We start from the raw sequence: 18139 nt of genomic DNA on the forward strand, positions 1-18139 counted from the left end.
AGAAGTTTGGGCCAGATTTATTGCTTCTTTTTGTCTGGATTTCTTCATGCTTGATGTATACGAGGGAAAACAATAAAACATGTTGGTGCTTTATTTCCCAGACCTAGCCAGATCTCCATATTACAAACCTAAAGCTACTCAGTAGCGGAGGACTGATACAAAATGCTTAAAGTCTATCACCCATATATGAACCACACAAAATTCTTAAAAGCCTACAGTCATTATTTTTTTGTGATAACACTCATAATAATATTACTAAACATTACTAAAGAATGAGGATTTCAAAGTAAAAAATAAAAAGCCCTTGTAAAGCACTAATCAATAAAAAATTTCCTAAGTAGAATTTTGTGGTTTTGTAGGGGAAGGGATAGGACAACCTGAAACAGGATTACTATGATCAGAATCAATCAGCCAACCTGACAGAAGTGAAAAGAATTAACAGGAATCAAATGCTAAAGCTTCATTTTAACATGAGACAGCCAAGTATAATTTATTGTACACATAAAGAGTTTGAAAGGATCCCATAAAAAAAAACTGCTCGCATGATGACAGTTATTTCCAGGTACTCATTTAATCCTGTTCACCAGGGGCTGAGCCCCTTTCAAAAAAGTTCTGATTGCAAGTTCCCCCTTAATTAAAGGCTGAGGCTGCAAACAGCTGTACTGCAATGTTGGGTACCCTTCGGCAAACCATCAGGGCCAGGAAAACCCTAGAGCAGCCAGCTGGTCCTCCAGCATCCATAGGAACCACTAACCCTACCCCTGTCCAGAGACATGCCCCAGCCACTAACTGAACACTCTACCCCCACAAATTCCATCCCCCTCATCCCAAAGCAACGTAAAGGGGCTGGCTACCAAAACTAGTTTACAATTAATGCTTTGATGATTTAAGAAAGCTTGCTTTCCCCCCAAGTGCAATCTGCTCATACAACACTCTTTGGGACCAGCCTCCAGGCTGTTCTCGCTGCTGTTTCATACACCACATGGAGTTCCAGTATCACAAGGGAAGGAAACTTATAACCCGTGATCCCGTGGCCCAACTACAAAGTGATCAAACAGGCAAGTTTCTTGGCACAGATACCAGGATACACATCAGCCCAGTGCTGTTATTAACCCTCCACTATTGCTAAATTCAGCTAGACATCTAGCAATTACTTGCAAGGAGGAGAAGAAAAAAAAAAAAAAATCAGAAAAGCTACTTCAAATAATACTGGCACTGGGGGGGAAAGGGGGGAGAGAGAGAGAGGGGAGAGAGAGAGAGGGGAGAGAGAGAGAGGGGAGAGAGAGAGAGGGGAGAGAGAGAGAGGGGAGAGAGAGAGAGGGGAGAGAGAGAGAGGGGAGAGAGAGAGAGGGGAGAGAGAGAGAGGGGAGAGAGAGAGAGGGGAGAGAGAGAGAGGGGAGAGAGAGAGAGGGGAGAGAGAGAGAGGGGAGAGAGAGAGAGGGGAGAGAGAGAGAGGGGAGAGAGAGAGAGGGGAGAGAGAGAGAGGGGAGAGAGAGAGAGGGGAGAGAGAGAGAGGGGAGAGAGAGAGAGAAAATGAGATGCACTTCATCTGGGGGGTGGGATGGGAACAAACAAAAAGGACAGGACAGAAATTACAAACCGTTTTCCCAGTGTTTCAAAAGACCACTTCAGCAAACCTCCAAGGCTGCACAGACAAGGACACAGGCACTACCTGAACTGCCTGCGGAGCACCTCTGTGTCAAAATAGAAAGATGGTCTGGAAAACACACTGCTGAAAATTCACTTATCTGTGGACATCTAATGGAACATCTATTGGAAGGGGTTTATACTGAAGAGCAGATGCGTGATTTCGCTTTTCATCTACTCAAAAACATGGTCTGAGCACTTGCAAAAACGACTCAACCATGATCAATGGCTTTTCAGTAAAGTGCCTGCTACTTCTTATGCTCACATTTTAGGCACAATGTTACGGATGTCCAGTTTTATCACTCTGCTTGTTCACTACCCAGGTGTGTTTCTGGGGTCATGAAGTCAAAGCATGAGGGCTGCTTAATGACCAGGAGAATTCAAGGTAGATTTGACTGAAAAACAAGCACAAAGAGTCACAGAAAGAACCTGGCTTTTTCTTGCAGTGTGGTCAACATCCTTACTGTACATTTGCCCTGATGTCCCATTGAATTACACAGACCAAGAGCACTTTCCTTTGTCTGAGTAACTCTTAAAAGGCAAACATTCTATTCAACCATGTACTTTAAAAACTCAAACAAAACCTCTCCTACACAAGACATTTTTGTCACTTTCTGTAACTACAAGAAAAGTAAAGTTTGTGCACCTAAAATTTCACACAATTTCTCTTTCCTATCCAGAGGTTTTTGTTTGGTTTTGTGGTTTTGTTTTGTTTTTTTTTTTTTAACTTCAATGCTTATTGAATCATTTTGTAGAAAATATTTTTTTTTAAATGTGATTTCATATCTGGGTGCAGTTAAAACCACAAATCTGGTGGTCTGCATATAAAACATCTTTATTACCCTTTGGGTTAAAGTGATTTTTTTCCATAAACATCAATAACAAATAGTTTCAATATATTGTTGACCGAGACCTAAATCAGAACAATTCAAACAATCTGATTTCATGGGTTTCTGGGAATTCTGATTCTGGGTTTGGTACTACATGATTGTACTGTATAAAAAATGCAGTTGTCTCCATAGCAGTGCAATATCCTGAGCTCGAAGGGACCCCATACTCTTGACTGGTAAGACTAAAAGACCACAATTAAATGGCTGAAGCCATGTTTACACTAATACAGCCTAAAAATTAACAACTACACATTGCAGTTGCATTGCCTGATGTACAACCAGATGTCCTTCAGACTCAAGTTTGAGGGGAGGAGGTTCGTAGGTGAATCCTCTGATAGCTGGTAAGGGCTGCAGCCTCCCCCTCCTTCAGGAGGGCTCTGCAGACTCTTCTACAGCCACCCATTTCCTCCAAACAACACAGCTTCATTATCTTTGAGACCCCTACCAAGCTGTCAAATCTGGCTGATATTGGCCAGCAGATTCCAAAGCTGCTAGATGAGACCAGACTGGCTGACAGACGGGCTGTGCCATCTCTCTCAAGTTTCACCTCAAGAAGCCAGACAAGAAAAAAGAAAAAAATCCAGGGGACTGAAGTTAAAATAAACAGCTTTCTGTGGATACAACTGCAATTTCTTTCTCAGTAAGAGAAATAAATTGTGCACATAGTTGGTACTTTAAAAGAGGGGTTTGTTGTAAAGCACATTTTGTAGGGGCATAAGGTTTTCTGTGATCAACGTAATCTTAATAATTTGCCAGTGCAGAGTTATAACAATACCCACATGCCCTTTTGTGATACAGGTTTTATAAAAAGCATTGGCAAACTTTGCAAACAGTTAAATGGGAGAGTTCTGCTACTCCCAGAACTTTCTACACAGTGCAGCTGAAACCTGAATAATAAACCCAGGGACAGAGAATGCAGAAACAGGGGAAATCTTGTACATCTCATGAAACAGAAATATTCCCCAAGTTTATATACTAGTACACACATACCAGTTCTTGTATGAAGGACAATCTAGATTAAATGCCTTCAGCCATAAGAACAAATTTTACCAACAATACTGAAAGGCGGTAGTTTAATCTACAGCAGTAAGCTCTCCTAGAAAATGAACATACAGGCGTCCTTGTGCTGTCTTCTGTCGAATGATAACTAGCTTTTTTGGGGAAACATGCACGCTTGTGGTAACATACCTACTGCTCACTGCATTAAATCATGTACCTGACCTCCTTTTTAAATTTTTATTTTTAATAATATTATAGGTAGACTTTACCACCCAACAACTCAGATGAGGTCTGGTGGGTGGCCTCAAAAGTAAATTCTGAAGTCCTCATTAACAGCTAATTTAAAAAATAAAAAAGTTACTGTATCCACACATGCCATGGTCAGTGATCACATATTAACCTGAAAAATATTTAATCTTTAATTAGCAGACTACTCTGCTACAGCAACTCTTCTGCTTTGCCTGCATAGATGGACTGTCAGACCAGGCTCAGCAATGGTTTCACCAGTAGGAACTAGTTCGGCATAGTTAAGTTTTAAGATATCCACATGTGAACATCCTCTTACACATTTCTGATGTCAGCCTTTAAGGAAGTGTAACAAATGCTCATCTTTGGCAGAAGCAACATAAAATACATCCTAAGACACAAACAAGTTGATTTGAATGACATCCTGGAATTTCACTGTAACTATTACGACACTGTGAAGTTTCTCTAGGACTCCTGGATTTTAGTCCACATGGTATTCTGCTTTTAATATATTGTTTCTTCCGATTTGTTCTTTTTTTCCTGCTATCCCAAGTCATAAAGACAGTATTGGCTTAAACTCTTGTGTGCAGCAAAGAGATTCAAAGCACTTTTTTTTTTCCCTGCAGTGCCCTCAAATTAGAAATTCAGGGGAAAAAAAATTGCTTGACCTCACAGATTTGTTAGTCCCTCAAGTAATCCATAAGGTTATTCTGTTTTTCTTTTCCTCTACTGAGACACATAAAAGCAATGTGAACTGAGCAGCAAATTATTCCAGTTATCTAAGTACAAATATCTTTCAAATGTATAAGCATACAGAAAAAATGATGGGTGTCCTCCAGGTTTCTGAGTCTCATTATTGCTTTGTATTTACCACACAAACTTTTTGGAGAAGAGTCTTCATAAAGGCAGTATTTGAAGTGTCTGAGTATTCAACATTAAGAACTTCTGCCCATCAGCAATTAAGATGTCAAGTGCCATCTATGCCCTCTTCCTGTTAGATAACTGAAAAACCCTCTCTCAATAAATAACCCTGGCTTTGTATTCATAGCTACTGCAAAATACAGGACTTTGCTCTTCGATTCAGTCAGCTCTTCTTACCAACAATACCCGCCTTTCAGATACTCAGACTTCTAAGAGTCTTCAAGTCCAAGTTAGGTTAAAACAGAAGAGTGCTAATCCCATTTATTTCAAAACTGGCCTTAATTTCAAATAAACAAAGCCTGAGAAATCGACAAACTCACCTTTCTCTCTCTTCCTTTCATCAGGAAAGCTAGGGACACATTACCTTTTTCTCTGCTGGTCTGAGGGAGCTCTCAAGAAAACGCAGAATTTGAAAGTATTGTGCATCATTTTAGCGACATAACATGCATAGGCAACATGGCAATGTGTTTGATAATACTGAAATAAATGCGGTAGGAAACGTTATTCTAAAACTATGTTTTCAAGGTCAAAATACTTAAGATCATAAAGTTCTGGGGATTAGAAACTGTAAATGAGGCTGGTTTAATTACATTGCCCCATACATGCCCACGCTGCCCTGCTGGCAGTGGAAGGTCTTTGTTCTTCAATACTAGGGAGGGGGACAAACGAAACAAGGTAGCGATTGTGACAAATCCCACAGGCTTGAAAAACTTTTGAAGCGTTTGCATTAAAGTCCTAAAAAGGACAGAAAAATAAGCACATGTAAACAGAGACTATATGTGGGCTTCCCAATCTTTGATGGTTTATGCAAGATTAACTGTCAGTCCCAGGCATTAACTCTTCACTTAATGGGAACCCAGTATTTGGCTGAAACTCCTTAGAGCTCCTTCTGCAGCAGTTAAATCTGTTCCAGTTTTGCTGCTCACCAACACCAGGATAAAGCTCTGCACTTGGGACTCTCCCTCCCTGAAAGAAAAGGCAAGATCCTGTTTTAAAGACTGCATACCCTGTTTATTCTTCTCCTGTCTACAAAGCTGTGCAAAAACACTGCAGAGAAGGTCAGAGGTAGAACAGCAAGTGCTGGAAATACTTAAAAGTCATCTAGGTTAGTCTCACCTTCCCATTGATCAAAGCAAGATCATTTCCTGTAACGACTTTCTTCAAAGGAATTAGCTCTTCCCAACTGCCTGGGCTTTCAATTCCCCTCAGGAGACTCTTCCACAACCTGCACTATCTCGTTAAACAGTATCCAAGGAATTACTGCTAAGCTGATCCATTATTAGCTTCATTCCATTACTCCCAAGGTATTATGCAGGAGCCATAACTAAATATTTAATTCCTCTTTTCAACATTTAAGCCCTGTAAATATTTCTAGATTTGCATCTCCTAATCTATTTCGGTGGTCATAACACATAGAGTACACACACAGCTCAATACTTTGAATCGATGACTCCTGTCGTTTTTGTTAATCTTTTTCAACATAATTCAGATAATGAGGTTCCAGAAACAGGACTTTACAAGATATTGACCCAGGGGCTTGCTGGGGGAAGTGCCAACCACAGCTTCAGTATTTGCAGTATATTTGCAAACAAGAACTGCACTGTGACTGTAGCACACTGCTAAATTCAAATTAATTTCTTCTAAGTGAAAAACTTCAAAGATTAACCACAGAAGAAAAGAGCATAGAAAGGAGAGGAAAACAAGCCACTGATGTTCAAAGATCATGTACTTTATCACAGGTGAGAAACTCTAGAGAAACAAATCACCAGGGAGTGCTGGCATTCTCTATTGCTTGTACCCCTAAGTTTCAGCTTGCTTCAGTTCTACTGACATCTGCTATTGTGGAAAAAGCCTAAGGAAAGTCCAACAAGTTTTTCTAGAATATCCTGACCTGTGGCATCCAAATTCCCAGCCAACTATTATCGTTGGTGCTGGTTTCTCTATTTGGCTTTAACTTCTTATTTTAGCAAAGGCCATACTCTCATTAGCACCCCAACCCCCCGCCCTTAACATAGCTGTCCAATACCACATTTTACCACCCATTAAGAAACACATAGCTAGACCATTTGCAACATAAATTCTTCAGGAAAGTGACTATTCTGCTTTACATCTGCATTGTTCTCCTTAAACTACTGAGTGAAGTAACTTTGGCATTTTTCCCACCACCTCACGGCTGTTGCTTCTTCCATTCCTACATAACCAGGCCTGAAGTATTATCTACTACTTATTACCCCTATGCCAAATAAACCCTTAAAACCCGATCATCTCCCGTGCTACTATACTGATTATAAGATTTCTGTCACCTCTTACTTAATCCTGCCACTGACAATCAAGACTTCTGTAAGCCCATTATGCTCTTCTCTATTTCTTTTCTAGTTCTTACAAGTCTGAGTCATCACCCTACTGTGAGGAAGCTGTTGCTTCTATTTCATTTGCTCCAACAGCAAACTCTCCAGCCTTTCCTCAGTTTTTAAATGGCCTGCTTACAGCCTTGTAACACGGCTTACTACAGCCCTTTCTCAAATATATGATCCGCGTAGATACAATTTAGAGGAGCCTCATAACACATAGCACCTACGTTTCTTAGCAAACACTGTTAGCTCAATTGCATCTTCATTCCAGAAGTACAGACAGCAACAACAACTACCATAAACTACCATCACTGAGACTTTTATAATCTTTGAGGGCATTTTTACATAATTATGTTTATGTCATGATTTATTGTTGGTATCCATGCTCGAAGAACACACGTTCTCACCATGTTTCACAAGCAAAGGCCTTCCTAGCACTGGTCAGATAGCAGCAAAAGCAGTGGCTAACAGCCCCTTCAGAACAGGCACATCTGTGTGTTCTACCCACCTCTCCTTTCCTCTCTCTCTAAGTCCTACTACTTAAACACATGGCCATACAACGATCATTTCATTTCACCTGTAGGGAAACATGTATCAGATTCTACGCTTCTTTCTCACAACTGAACAAGTAATAAATTTTTGTGCTCTCCCATGTCTGGCAGCCTCACTGTGCTGAGCTGCCAAAGCCAAATGAATGAAGCAGTCCACTGCCCTCAACCCCACTCGAGAACCTGGCCATACCCACTGGGTATCACTAAGCCATTGCCAACCATAACCCATCTGTTAAGCACATCTTCAGGCAGGTCAGGTAAAAGGCATGATTATTAAGGAGAGATGACGTGTACACTGTCATGCTGATGCTCACTCCTCTGGTCCTCCCTGTACTAGAGGACCTCTCCCGAGAAGGGGTGCATGACCGTACTGTAGAATAAAACTGTCCGCTCCTTTTGAAGAGATAAAGAAATAATAAATATAAAATAAAGCCATTTCTTAATGTACCTTACAAAACTAAAACCACTTCTCATTTGAGACTTCAAGTTCTCTTAGTATCAACTTTACATGATCCAAGAACTCAGATCAGAGTCCACACCTTTATGCACTGGTCCAATGCTAGCAACAGAAGTAGCACACAGATGAAGGTCCTTATATACATATGTATGTATAGCTTACTTCCAGGGAGAGAACTATATCTACTCTGAACACTTTTCCAAAGGGGAATAACTGCTGGAGGTCATTAAATGGGTTCAAGGTTTTGGACACAAAATATGGCCAGGTGAAAAAGTCACATTCAGAAGAGTCTGTTTATCTTGCCAACTCAGCATCAAAGTAGATTTTGTTGGATTCAGACTCACCCACAGATAAAAGCAGAGGCAAGAGAGAGGGGAACACTCACCCCAGGCACAGCACAGCCTCACCTACCCTTACAGATCTTTCAACTTCTTATAGCAGAGAACATGATTACAAATCAAATCACAAGCACCATTATCAAAACGGAAGTTCAAAGAGTTAACATAAGAAACAGCAAACTCAGCTTGCTGATAAATGGCTTATCCTCATCAGTACTGTGGTTCAGAAAGTGACAGTATTGCAACACTTGGCCATATTTAAACTCTGAGTTATGCTTCTGCTATCACTCTGGACACCTCTTAAGAGCAACAACCAACAATCAGTACTCAGAAACAGATGAAGCAAAAATTTCACCAATCACTTCAGAGACAAATATAATATTTAACTATGGGTATTCTTGCTTGTAACCAGTCCATCTTTTTTCACTCCACCTGTGTTACACTGACGTTATACACATTTTGCCAAACCCCTCTATAAATCCATGAAAATGAGAACTATATAGGTTACTGTGTATTTTAGGCACAGCAATTAATCAGGAGATACCAATTCAGGCCCCTCTTCCCTGCATTGGAAATTCTAAAAAACATATTCTCCATATACGTCTTTGGCTCCTCTTCCCAATTCTAAAAAGCATGGATAGTTAATTATCACTTTCATGCTCCCAGTCCGCTCCTACCTAGATCACTTGGAAACGTTCAGAATGGAAATTAAGATTTCAGCTGGCTCTTCACTGTTTACTTGTTTATCTCTTTTTGCTGGTACAAAAACACTCTAGTCACATGTTCCTTGTAAAATGAAACAGCTTATTTTGTATTTCTGTCCTTTGCATTGCTATATTAATTCGAGCTGTTGAAAACTCTGCTATTGATACTAAGGCTTGGATTGTGCAAGCAGTTATTTTAAAAGATAATATAACGTTGGTCATAAATTTCCCAAGGTACTCTGCTGCCAGCTCTGCACGTAGAGGAGTTACTTAAGACTTACAAGCATAACTGAGAGGTGTAATAATGTAAAACCAAGAGGACCAGCCTTATGTCTAATGCATAATCATGCAGAATGTATTTGTGGATTAAAGTATCGACATTGGCATAGCTTTTATTCCAAACAAACCCCAGAGTCACACAAAAACCTCCTCTAAGCAATAAAACACATTTCCTCTGTCTCCCCACTATCAAACATAAAAGCTGTTAAATCTTCATGTGATAATTGTGAATGACTGTGCAACCACGTAGAGCACTATAGCCACTAACACATTTCTGCCATCCCCATCAGTCACGTCTGTTTGGAGAGCAAATCTAAGTAGTGTGTGCATGCAGGATTAAAAAGTGACCATTCAAAAATTAAATCAAATCGGAACTTCTACTTCATTATATTAGAAATAAGCACAGAGCTGTGAGAAAGTCTACACAGCTCATTTAAATCCAGAGCACTGGATAAACACAGGGAAAAACCTACCGCAGTACAAAGCTGCATTCTGATGTCAGCTGCATCTTCTGAAGGTAAGGATAGTATATAACCCTCGTTTAGTTTGTTTCACCAGTTAAATAGTTTATGAAATGCAAGAAACAGATGAAACAGGTTAAAAAATCAGAAAAAGCTTGTTTTCCTCTATTACTTCATTAATTAAAAGCCAAATAGAATGGAGCTATCAAGTCTAAGAAATTGAGGGGCACAAGAATTAGTGATAGTATCTGAAAGAATCAAGCTGATATTGCCTTTGTTAAGTATCAAAACTGTTGTTCTTATTTAGCATACTTTACATGGCTTTGACTGACAAAAAAAACATAAAAGTGGTTTTCCTGAACACTAACTGAATTCTAGTTCTCGTGCAAAGAAAACATGACATAAAATAGAAAATTATGCCCTTATTCATCTTAAAAGACTCTGAGCAGATGAACATAAAGCAGTGTATTTATTTGAACTGTGCAGATGCAGTGCATAATACAAAACAGAGCACCAGAATTAGGTTAGGCTTAACAGGATGCCAAATATCTCACACTATGCAAAAGACAGCGACTAGTAACCAGCAACCCAAAGTCATCTGTTGAAGTAAACAGAAAAGTGCCTTGAAGTTGATTACACTTCTCTATAATCCCATAATTTTTGCCCAGGAAATGGCCATTCTGAGAAATGACAGGATCTTGATGAGAAACTGCATTTTGTGAGACCTGATATAGGATTCTCCAGTCAAGTCCTCCATATTATAAGATAAGAAATGAATGCTTCTAAGGACTGTTACGGAACGTAAACCTTAGAAATAATAGTGACCAAAACCATTAACTTGCCAGAGCAAAATACATCAACCACCCAACCCAACGTCCCTGCAGATTTCTACTCAATGAAGAAAACCCAGTCTTCTGCCAGCTGGCAGGTTTTTAGTAACTTTAAATAAAAATTAAAATATAAGCACAGAGTGAAAGGTTGTCATTGCAATTCAGTATTGAATGAGGGAAACAGACTAACTCAACTTGCTAAACTCATGCTCACAACTGGTTCCAAAGCAGTAACCGTAAAGCTATTAGACATAATTTTTATTATGTTATCCAGAGATACACTCAAAAACCTCTAGTGCAACACAACTTGGGATGTTAACTACTTTAAGAAGAACTGTCAAGGGCTTTGACAACAGCCCTGAAATGAACAAATTCCTTGCAGGCCAAGTTAGAGAACAAGACTAAAATCACAGCAGGAAAAAAAAAATTAAAGTTTGTCATTTAAGCAATGGAACAGCAAGTAATCCTTAAACAACCACCCCCTCCCTATCACATGATTCATTCCAAGATCCATGTTCATGACTTATTACACAATTAGCAGTACTATGACACCACACAGTGCAATTGCTCCATAATGCAGGAGTCTTACCAATAACTATACATTAACTCTGTCTTCTCTAATTAAAAATGACTCATGAAATAAGCTGCATTATATGATTCAGCTTCGAACAAACCAAAGCAAATTTAGAGACACACACGAAATTAACTCTACAGTATCACATTCAAGATTTTGAAAGTAAGTGAGGCAGAATGACCACCAGATTGGAAACTTCCTCTGAAGGAGCAGAAAGGCCCTTCCTCTGTAAAACCCTGCAGCGACCCACAAAGGGGAAGGGAGCACAGCTGAGAGAAAACACATACAGGGGAAACCAATATCAGCAAAATATGATTACTGCTCCTGTCCTAGGGGACACAATACCTTCACTACCACAATAGGAAAAGCTATTGGATCCTCTAAAGGCTTAGGATCTCAGTTTTACAATATACAGCACACAAGTCCAGCGCTGACTGAAGCAGAAGAGCACCACCAGTCCTAGGCTACAGGACTAGGTGCCATGGGAACAGCAACCGTACCTCTGAAAAATCAAAACTTAAAAGCAACATCCCATGACACTAAATCCAGATTCCTGATAATATTTTATAAACGTCAAGGACAATCCCATAAATAGCAAGGTTTTAACAACTTAAACCAGAAGTCTCTTCACAGTTTGCCTGTTTCCATAGACAGACACTTACCCGTTTTCAGAAAAAGTTTATTCACAGCCTGCTTACTACCACCCAGTACATGGTGTCAAAGATGTTGATCACACCAGGCTTCTGCCTGCCCTGCTCTTAAGTTCTTCCTTTTCCATCATATCATAATTTTCATCATTTACTAGGTATGCTCTGATCCAGCCCCATCCAAGTTATCCTCCCCTGTGCAACCCAGATGACAGGTCCAGAGACACTGTCTGAAATATTCTTTTGCCATACTCATGAACTTCTACTCACACTTCATCAGTTGGTGTTTCCACTGCATATCACAAATACCAGACTTTTTCCCTTCTGCATATGCTTTCCGTTTCCCTTTCTCTTCTGTTTCTTAGCAGACCACAGTTCTAGTCCGCAAAAAAAAAAACCAACTTGCTACCAAACCACTATAAATAACAAGTTTTAGCAATACTTTAAGGACCTATGCTACTTGTTGTCAGAGATTCCAGATGAAAGAGTGAAGTGTATATATATAATAATTTTTAAAATTTACAAGAACCATATGTTAAACTCGGGGAAGGGAGGGGGGGAAGCAGGAGGCTGTGACGAGATTATCCATACTGACCCTTGACCTCTAATCCCTGGGCTCCAAACTGCCTAAACTACTTGAAATCAACCTGCAGTATTTTCCCCTTCCAACCTGCATCAACTTTATTTACATAAGGTTTGTTTTACCCCCACTGAAAATGACAAGATGTCAAATGACTTTCAGAGCTTGGCAAATATTTTTCAGTTAGTTAGTTAGTTTATGAAATGCAAGAATCATATCAAGTGAAAAGAAGGGTGGGAGCATGACTGGCTGCCTGCGCTTTGGAAACACCTTCCTTTTTAACTGGCTACACCATTCTACAACAAGGGAAAAAGGAACAGTAGTAAAAGCCTGTATAATATGATCATTTTCTACACATGGTTCTTAAATTATATCAGTAAAAATTAACTCTACCATGCATATTATGCAGCTATTTCACAAAGAAAACAGTGTTTATTTCCTTGAAAAATCTCAGGAAGTAGGTAACAAACTCTTGTCAATGTAGTAAAAGGAGTCGACTGCCTCTTTTATACTTCATTCTTAAGTAGCCAGCTAATAACTTTTACCATAATGCCTCCTCCACAAAAGCTGATGTTACAAATGAACTAGACAACAAATCTTTCTCTTTCAAGTAAGTAGAAGAGGTTATAGTTTCTAGCTGAAATAGCCTTCTTTCATAAACATATTAGAAGCCTGGTTGTCCACCCTTGGCAGGCCCTTGCCTCTCAACGCTTTCCTATCATCACCGAAGTAACTTTTCCCTCATTATACAAGGATCAAACAAACCAGTACTTAAGACCGCGACAGAAAACTTTCCAGGAAACACTCCCCACCTTCCAGCACAACAGGGGAGCTACTTCCCAGCCTGCTGGGGAAGAGAGGCGTTGCCAGCACTCGCTCCTGCCACGCAGAGCCGAGCGCCGGGAAACCCCTGAAGTCCCAGGCGGAGCTCACCCTCCCCCTCCGTAATGGCTGTCACCGCCTCCACAGGTGGGACACGGAGTTCCACGCACCCCCAGCGAGCGGCAGCGGCTCAGGGGCCGCACTACACCCGGGGTCGCGCAGACACTCCGGCGTGGGGCGCAAGGCCGGGGAGGACCCGCTGCCAGGCCGCACTCACCTGCGGTTCATGGGCCGCACTCGCACGGCCACCTTCACCGAAGCCATGGCTCATCCCCGCTAGGGCCCGCACCTGCTCCGGCCTGGCCTGGCCTCGCCTGGCCTCGCCTCGCCCCGCCCCGCCCCGCCCAGCCCAGCCCAGCCCGGCCCGGCACGGCCCTGCCGGCCCGGCCCAGTCCTGGCTCTCGCCGCCCGCCGGGGCCGAGCGCAGGCCGCCCCCCGGCCTAGGCCATGTCGCTATGGCAACCCCCGCCCGTCCCCCGCAGCGTCCCTCCCCGCGGGCGGCTATGGGGGCAGCGCAGGGACAAACAGCCTCGCAAGGCGCTGCTCCTCCTGGCCAGGCAGCCCCGCCCTCGGCCGGGCGGGGGAGGAAGAGGAGGAGGAAGGCGGGGGGGGGGGGGGGGGGCGGTTTGGAGAACCTTGGTGAGGAAGGGTATGGGAGTAGGGGCAGTGGCTGGGGGTGAGTGCATGGGAGCTTCTCCACAGGGCCGTCGCCCGGTGTGTCTAGATACATATATATAGTGTATATATAAGCATACTATGTATATAGTGTATATATAGTATATGTATAGTGTATATATAAGTATACTATATATACACTATATAATCTATATATACTATAGTGTATATATACTATATATATACTACATAGAAGTATATATAAGTATATATGTGTGGGTTTATATATGCGTATAAATATATATATATCAGTGAGGGTGTATATGCCTACATATACCTATATATACTTATATAGATATGTAGGAAGATATATAGGTTTGTAGATACGGGTGTCTATATATCTTTACACCTGTATATATACTCTTATATACACCCCATACATATCTTTCCCTATATATATATAAAAAAACTATACACACACCCCTGTACATATAGACCTATATATACATATATATGGGGGAGACATGTCTATATAGATATATCTATGTATGTCCATATATATGTATGTATCCACATATATATTTGTATGTCTATATATTTCTGGTAATACCATTTTTTCCTTCTTGGCTATATATATATGCACATACACATGTTTAAGAGGAGGTGTTAAAAAAAGCTGCATGCACAATTCCTGTTGCACTTGGCCAGGCTACCGCTGGTGAGCTGCAGCTGAGGCTGGGCTGCTCATGGTGAGATGGCGCCAAGGCATTCTGCAGATCGAGGATGCCAATTGAACTCAAACACCAGAGTGAAAAGAGTAGGCTTCTTTTAATAATTAAAGGATATAAGTAATACAGAACATAAGCAGTAAGAAAAATACAGAATGGTACACTTAATTATTAGTATATACAGTTAAGGCAATGCACCTAATCATTAGTACACGATGGGGGGAAGAGTGATCAAGAAAGATCCATCACCATTTGCACATGCTACCAACACCCAGACCCGCAGTTGCTGGGAGTCCCGGTTGCAGCAAGTATCCGGAGAACCTTTCCCTCCAAGTGGGAAGTCCTACACAATGCATCCATCTGCAGGTGAGGTATCCAAAGCCACAGCAAGCGGGTCCAGCCTTATATACCAAAAAATCAGCAAGCCAGAATAACTTACACCTCTGTTTTGAGTCGAAACACCTGTTTTCATCCTCCTGTTGGATTCCATCTAAAGCCTGGCCAGGGCTTGGAGGGGAGAACCAAGAGAGTTTCTAACAAGGCCAAACTCTTGGGTTCTCAGCCTTGAACAAGGCTAAACAAGGAAAGTTGGATACACAGTCTCACGGCATTTCATCCTGTATTCATAATGGTTGGACTAGATGATCTTCAAGGTCTTTTCCAACCAAGACGATTTTGTGATTCTGTAATCCTCGCTACTAATTACATTTTGTCTAAGCTCCATCTTTCACTAGGGAGCATATGTATTTCATTAATGATCAGATACTAATTAATAAACATTAATGCTAATACAGAATTTACTAATTAGCAGATACTAATAATGGATAACGTTTTGTTGTGAGGTTCATCTAGATGTCAACTTTGTTTCAGGGCCTGTTATTCAGGCCCTAGCACTACACAAGGACAGGCCAAGGCCGGGCTGCTGCCACACTGGTACCGCAGGGCTGGGGACAGGGCCTGGACCTGGCACCCCATCATGTCACACTGCCCAGAGGGACACGCTTGGCAAAGCGTGGGCGCAGACGGCACTGTCTCAGCGAAGGAAGGAAAACATTTCCAGGAGATGAAAATAGTTAAGTAGTGGGCATCACAGCCAAATAATAACATCTATGTATATAACGTGATAAATCTGAATTATTGTTGGTTTACTGCTTATAAAATAGGGCTCACAGCAGTTCTCCCAATAGGTATCAGCACTGACTCCATCACCTGCATATAACAAGAAAAAGCTAATTACGGTCAGCTTAGAGAAAAGCGGAATTAAAAATGGTAAATTCATATATATATATTCAAGTGTGATGTATGATGGAGAGCCACAGCTTCTTCTGTGTTTGTTGAAACCCAGCCTGGGTGCCTATGACGTGGGGAGGCTGGGCAGTGCGGGCAGTGGGGGTGAGCCCCCATCCCAGGGGATGCATTCTGCACAGGGAGCTGGAGACCTCACACCAAACCAACACCAAAGCCGGTGGCAGGGCTCCAGCAGGGAACACTACCATCATCTCTACCTTGAGTCGAGCAGCCGGACACTGGACCAGCCTGAGACAGGACCCCTCACACCATGCTTAAGTAATGAAAAACCCCAATGAGGTCTCAGAAACTGCCACAGTGCTGGTGCCATGGGAGGGTATAAGCACTCCACTGGCACCAGCTGGACACGTCTTCCCCTGGGGAGCAGCCAGCCACAGCAAGATGCCTGGCTCATAAGGAGTAACTGTGAAGTAGACAACATAAAAAAGCAGGATAAGTAATATTATCATAAATAATAAATATTTTTGTTTGTTTGGAGTTGTCAGTGCCTGGAAACTACACCCAAGATGGAGACACCATTTAAAATGCTGTACAAACATAATTGCATTCAAGTCATTAAGGTGTTACCAGCTTGGCAAGCCAAAAAACCCCAGTTGCCGAGACACAGAAAGGGGTCTCAGATGCAAATACGTTGTCTTTAGCAGTGGTGTCTACTGACAACTTACCATCTCTGAAAAGGGGAAGGAATAAGGAAGGGGAGGTAACAGTAAAAACATCAGCTGATGAGCAATTAGCATTGGTGGCAACCAGGATCACATAGATGAATGAGATCGCCTGGGAAAAGGAGGATAGCAGAGAAGAGAAAGTGAGAGACAGAAGGACCCCACATTTGAACCCCAGACGTATAGGGGAAGCACTAGGAGAAGAGTCAGAGGCAGGATCAAAGACATTTGGAAGATGACTGACTGCTAGAGGTGGTCAAAGGACATGGGGTGGAACCCCATAGAAATACAGATTAAAACCAGGGCAAACAGAGATGCCACAGTGTGGAGAGAGGATGAAGAAAGAAGCCAGAAAAGTGATGTCCCCAGAAGTGCATCAGATCAGCTGAGAGATGAGGTGATGTTTGGACAGAGGTCAGGTCCAAGGGGTGATTTTACAGCGAAAGAGAAACTATTATGTGTTCAAATTTTTAGAGAAAGAGACGAGGAGGGATGAGAACAAGAGGGGTCCAGGGCAAGGGGTTAGAAAGCCACTAGTGCACAGCTTAAAAGAAAGGAAGGGAGGAAGAAATATAGGGCTAGTAATAGGAAAGAAGGAGGAAGGAACAATGTACGGAGAGAGAGAGAGAAGAGTACATTGTTGAAGACCCAGGCCACTTTCAACAGCCAGATGGGACCTCTCACCTGAGAGTTAGAGATTAAAAACAGTTTTGAAAGTTTGGACATGGAAAAGAAAGTAGTGGACTCATAAAGTAAATTTTTCCTTTTAGCAAAGTGAGAGGACAAGCATGGGGGAAAGATGCAAGGAAGGAGCTGGAGTTTATGGTGATGGAGGTTATGGTGCTGAGATAAACTCTAAGAGAAAAAGAGTCAGGAGAAGTTTCAGCCCCAGTGTCAGAGCACCGCAGACCAGAGGTCACAGGAATACTAAAAAGAAGAGAATGGATCAACTGTGCTATGCCAGAGAGGTGTTAGAATGGGAGAGAAAGAACTGGGCTGTTAGGAAATCACAGAATATTTGCTTAAAGAACAGCCAAGGAACAGGTCACCCTGGTGAGCACAAGAGCTGACACACTGCAGCAGTCAAACATGCAGGCAGGGAAACACCCGCAAAGGCATTGGGCAAATTCATTAAAGTGTACTGAAAGCTTTAAAGAGGATCTGGGAGATGTGTGACAAGCTGACAGGGAATAGCACAAACACATTAGAAAAATAAGAATAAGATAAAAAGTGTGTAAGAAAAAAAATAGGCATGTACATGCATGCATAATAGGATAAAAGGAAAAAAAAAAAAAGCAGTGGTAAAAAATACAAAAAAAAAGGCAACCATTTTCAGCACCAGCTAGGCGTGCTAGAAAAGTCAACCAATATGCAGCCTAATTCGTAGAGCATCTACTAACTTCTCTTGAGGCAGTTGTGCTTCCCCTTTCCCTGATTAGCAAAGCTATTGAAGAAATACATCTGATTCA

At 41.7% G+C, this 18139-nt stretch overlaps 1 protein-coding gene across 5 annotated transcripts in view; it reads right to left on the minus strand.

Annotated features, from left to right (window-relative positions):
* KIF16B (kinesin family member 16B) overlaps positions 1-13682 on the minus strand; it is a 141601-nt gene extending 127919 nt beyond the window's left edge. For all 5 annotated transcript variants that reach the window (XR_012634549.1, XM_074918368.1, XM_074918280.1 and 2 more), the window contains exon 1: positions 13575-13682. Coding sequence is in view for 4 of the 5 variants with exons in the window: in XM_074918368.1 (XP_074774469.1) it covers positions 13575-13621 (47 nt within the window). In the remaining variant the exon portion in view is untranslated. The remainder of the gene's footprint in view (positions 1-13574) is intronic.
* Positions 13683-18139: the final 4457 nt, after the last annotated feature.

The sequence above is a fragment of the Athene noctua genome, chromosome 1, assembly GCF_965140245.1.
Source record: "Athene noctua chromosome 1, bAthNoc1.hap1.1, whole genome shotgun sequence".
Lineage (NCBI taxonomy): Eukaryota > Metazoa > Chordata > Aves > Strigiformes > Strigidae > Athene > Athene noctua.